This window comes from Vigna umbellata, chromosome 3, assembly GCF_029865625.1.
Source record: "Vigna umbellata cultivar VRB3 chromosome 3, Vumbellata_1.0, whole genome shotgun sequence".
NCBI lineage: Eukaryota > Viridiplantae > Streptophyta > Magnoliopsida > Fabales > Fabaceae > Vigna > Vigna umbellata.
Genome location: NC_142167.1, coordinates 12,164,520 through 12,168,751, shown reverse-complemented (window position 1 = coordinate 12,168,751; position 4,232 = coordinate 12,164,520). Strand labels below are relative to the sequence as shown.

The following is a 4,232-nucleotide window of genomic DNA, read 5'->3' as shown; positions in this document are numbered from 1 at the left end:
TATTGTCTACTGCTTTTCTTTGTCCAGATTTCTTGAGAACTGTGTAATTCTGTTTCTTTCCTTATGAGTCTTTATTTTCTGTGTGCTGAGTTTGTGTCGTACCCCTGGTGTCCTCTAAACTATTCTTTGATTTGCGTCTTGATTTTGCCCAGGAGTGCAAAAGACTAAGTGTAGTCTATTTTGATGAGTCAATATTTTCTTGACTTCACCTAGTTTATTGTATTGGATTTAATTAGAGAATTGCGCTTAATTGTCCAGTATTTCTCCATTTTTTCTAATTGTTCTTAATTGAACCAGAAATTCTTATTTTAATTAATTTGAATTATCTGAATCTAATTATTTGCATTATTAATTGTAGGGAAATTGTTGGATAATATTTTGGAACTTAAAGAGAAATGTCTCATCAATTATATTTTAAACTAAAATGAGAAAGAAGGGTGCTATGTCCAGCAGCTCATGACCCACAATGGATAAAGGAATTCTTGGGCAGCAGCTTGGGAGGTGTCATGGCCTGGTTTGAAAGCACATTTAATTTCTTTTAGAAAAAGTGCAATTCATTTTCTTGCTGAAAAAGGTGCACACGTCCAGGGACTTCATTTATTGGAAAAAAAGAGCGGGGCCCATGGACAAATTAAAATTGGTGTGTCTAGCAAAATTGGAGAGGCATCTTTCTTTTTCTTCTAGAATGAAACACGCTGAATTCATTATTTGAAGGGAGATTGGGAACGCTGATTCATTCAAGAAGTGGAGTGTATGGTGATTGAAGAATTCAATTTCAATTGCGTAGAGGTGGCACACATTAAGGAAACACTGAATCACTTGGGTTGGAAAGAAGCACACTGACTCAATTAAAAAAAGGTTACACGTCCAACTAGCTTGGGAGGTGCAAACGGATGACCTGGAAAGCTGGACGGTGCTAGATCTTGGTAGCGGGATTCACTTGGGCTCTCACGCATGTCACGGCCTTGGTCCAGCAGCAGCGGGCTTGGATGCACACGGAGATGGGGGACACGATGTTGCTGCTTGCTTCACTTTGAAATGGGCACACGGTCACAACCCATTGGGAGTGTCCAACGAGGATGGAGAACGGTGTGCAACAGCCACACGCAAGAAGAAAAGAAAGGGGAGTGACGTCTAGCAACTATGCACACACGTCCAGCGTGGGAGAGAAATGGGCAGCATGGCCTGGTTCAACATCCAGCCTTCACACGGACAACATGAGAAACTTTGGATGCACTGATTGAATGGAGAAGGGCGACCAACAAGCAGGTCCAACAACGTGAAGAAGCAAGTCCAGTAGAGAGCAGCGGATTCGGTCCAGCAACCCTTCAGGTCCAACCGCTACAAGGGCATTCATGATTCTTTCTCACAAGGAGGGGAGGAGAGTGGAACAGTGATTCAAGAAGGAGCTGGAGCAAGGATGGAGGGCTACGGCTGAAGCGGAGCAGCGTTGAGGGGCACACTGCCTCCACGTCCACAAGGGGAGAGCTCCAAATGAAAAAAAAAGTCTTCTTTTATATTGTCTTCACGCTTAACCGAGAATGATTTTTATATTCTACATGTTGAATGCCGGCTAATGTTTTAAGCTATTTAACTGATTCTTCATTTGTGTTTTTTTTAATGTTCATCGTTATGGAAGTTCACTTTTGCTTTGAAGGTTTGATTGCAAGCTGCTCGTTTATTCTATTTTGATTATCACACGTTTTTAATTTATTGCTTGCCGTGATGGATGTGCGTGGGTGCTTCTAGAGCACAATCAACACTTCATTGTTTCTCTAGTTTAATAGTTGCATTTTAATAGGATAATTGCAATTGCTGATTCCTCCGCTGTATTTAATTGGTTCAAGCATTTTTCTTGCATTAAAATTTGATTCTAGTACATTACGCTTTTCAATTGCTGCTTCCATTCTCGGGTTGCATTTAATGATTCATATTCAAGCTCATTTTGTTCATTTAATTCAGTAATCAGCTTCATTATGCATTTATGCGTGTTTCTGATTTCTCTTTGCGATTTAATTAGTTCCCACGTCTTTTTTAGGACCATTCAGTTTTCTGTTTTCGTTCACTATGTTGTTTACTCTGTTCGGCTTCTTTATCTTCCTGCATTTCCAATTTCCTCACTTGCTTTAGAGACCGTTCTGTCTCAATGTAGAATCGTTCGGTCTTCATGCTTTGTTCATTTATTTCAATGTTTTTCAATTATGTTTGGTTGTGTTTAATTTCCATTTTAATTTAGTTTATTTCTAATCAAGAAAACACTTTCAAAACCTACCCCCCCACTACGTGTTTGACCTAAGTCTCGAACCACATTTGGTCCTTGAGAGACAACCTACGAGTCACTTCCTAGCACTATACTGCATTCTTAATGCACATCAAATTTGTATGGGGTGCGACAGCTCCATCAGGGAATCTCAAATTTAGAGTTCCGAACATCCATTTTAGACGTTCTTTAAGTCGTTTTTAAGGGGTATTTTTGACCCTTCTAGAGCTGTTGGTGAGAGTTTCAAGCCTTTTTTCCCTTGTCTAGTGTGGGTATCAAGCTATTATGACGAAAATTATGTTATTATGTGATTATGTGATTATTATTTCCAAATTTGTTATAAGTGAATTTTATTCTTGAATTACTTTGAGTATGTGATATGTGAAATGATGATGATGATGATGAGTATGTTGTGATTTAAGTGAATGGTATTGGTATTGAGGAACGTAAGTCCATGATCCTCGTGGGTTGGTTTCATGGTGGTGCTTGATAATGTTGTTAGTATGAATGACCAGAGTTAAGTTTGGAGTTCATCCTACATTCTAATGATCATCCATGCTTAGTTAGAGAGTGATGAGTCATGTGGTGAGAATAGCAGGAGGTCATTATTTATGACTCTTGTTTTTGTTAAAGACAATTGAAATGGACTAACCTTGTATGACAACTAGGATTGAGCCAGTAGTATTACCATTACAGGTGTAGGAACCACTATAACTTGACATTCGTACTATATCCGGATGAGTCAGGTCTGTGCGTAATATATGTTGCTATAATGTTTGTATACTTGGTTTGGTTTGATGATCGATGTAGAAATCTTAGTCATTTTATAATGTTTCTATTTACACTAGCTTATCTTTTGTTTATGCTTGGTTGTATGTTTTTGTGCTATGTGATTCTTGGTTATGATCATTTGATAGATATGAGGAGAGGGTGAAGAGATATTTGTGGAGCTGGTGTTGGATGATGAGACAACGAATATTTAGTTTTCTATAAACTAGTTTCTAGATTTATAGTTTTTGTTCTAAGTTGAATTGGGCGAAATCAAATTTATAATTATGTTTTGTATAATCCTGGTTTTGTTGACGGTTCTATCTTATTAATTATACTTTAAAATATTTAATTAAATTTAAAATATGTTACAAAAACTAAAAATAAAAACATTAGTAAAAATAATTTTATAAGAAAAATATTATTCAATTATATATTGTAAAATAGTTACATAAAAATTTAATTATAATTTTATAAATTTAAAGTTGTAAAATAAATATATTTTATTCTTTATAAAGCCCGTTCATTGCAAGTTATAATACTGGTTAAAGACAACCTTTTAGTGTCTCCATCCGTTGGTCCGTAGGATCGGATGGATAATACACAGTACAACTATAACTGATAATAAAATATGACCCCTCAAAACAATTGAAAATATCTTCTTCTGTCTTCTTAGTAGTTGAAACCCTTTGCACAACAACCAATAGTCTCAAGTGAGCCTAGCAAAGAGTTTGACACAGCAACGATGAAAAGACGAGTAAGAATACCTATCGTCGTCATCCTTCTACTTATACAAACTTGCGCCGCCGCGCTCAGCTCCAACTGCCCTGCTTCCTCCTGCGGCAACATTCCCAACATAAGTTACCCCTTTCGACTCAGCGGTGACCCATCTCACTGCGGCGACACGAGGTACCAATTGCAGTGTGAGAACAACGCAACTCTTCTTACCCTGTTTTCTGGTAAATACAGAGTCCAAGAAATCGATTACAAGAGATACAAAATCCGAGTGAGTGATGCGGAGGACGGTACCTGCTCCTCCATGCCTCGCTATTTCTTGCAGTCCGGCAATTTTAGTAACGATTTAATTGGTCCTGGGAGGGATCTGCTGAAATTGGAACCATTTTTTCAACCGTCGATAGCGTATTTCAACTGCAGCTATCCAATCGCTGATGATCCTAGATATGTTGCTGTTGAAGCCAGTGGT

General features: G+C 37.9%; 1 protein-coding gene across 1 annotated transcript in view; it reads left to right on the top strand.

Moving 5' to 3' along the window:
• The first annotated feature begins 3,773 nt into the window (after nucleotides 1-3,773).
• The window catches only part of LOC148201658 (uncharacterized), a 2,643-nt gene continuing 2,184 nt past the window's right edge, over nucleotides 3,774-4,232 (top strand). The window contains exon 1 of the mRNA XM_088109457.1: nucleotides 3,774-4,230. Within this exon, the coding sequence (XP_087965583.1) occupies nucleotides 3,774-4,230 (457 nt within the window). The remainder of the gene's footprint in view (nucleotides 4,231-4,232) is intronic.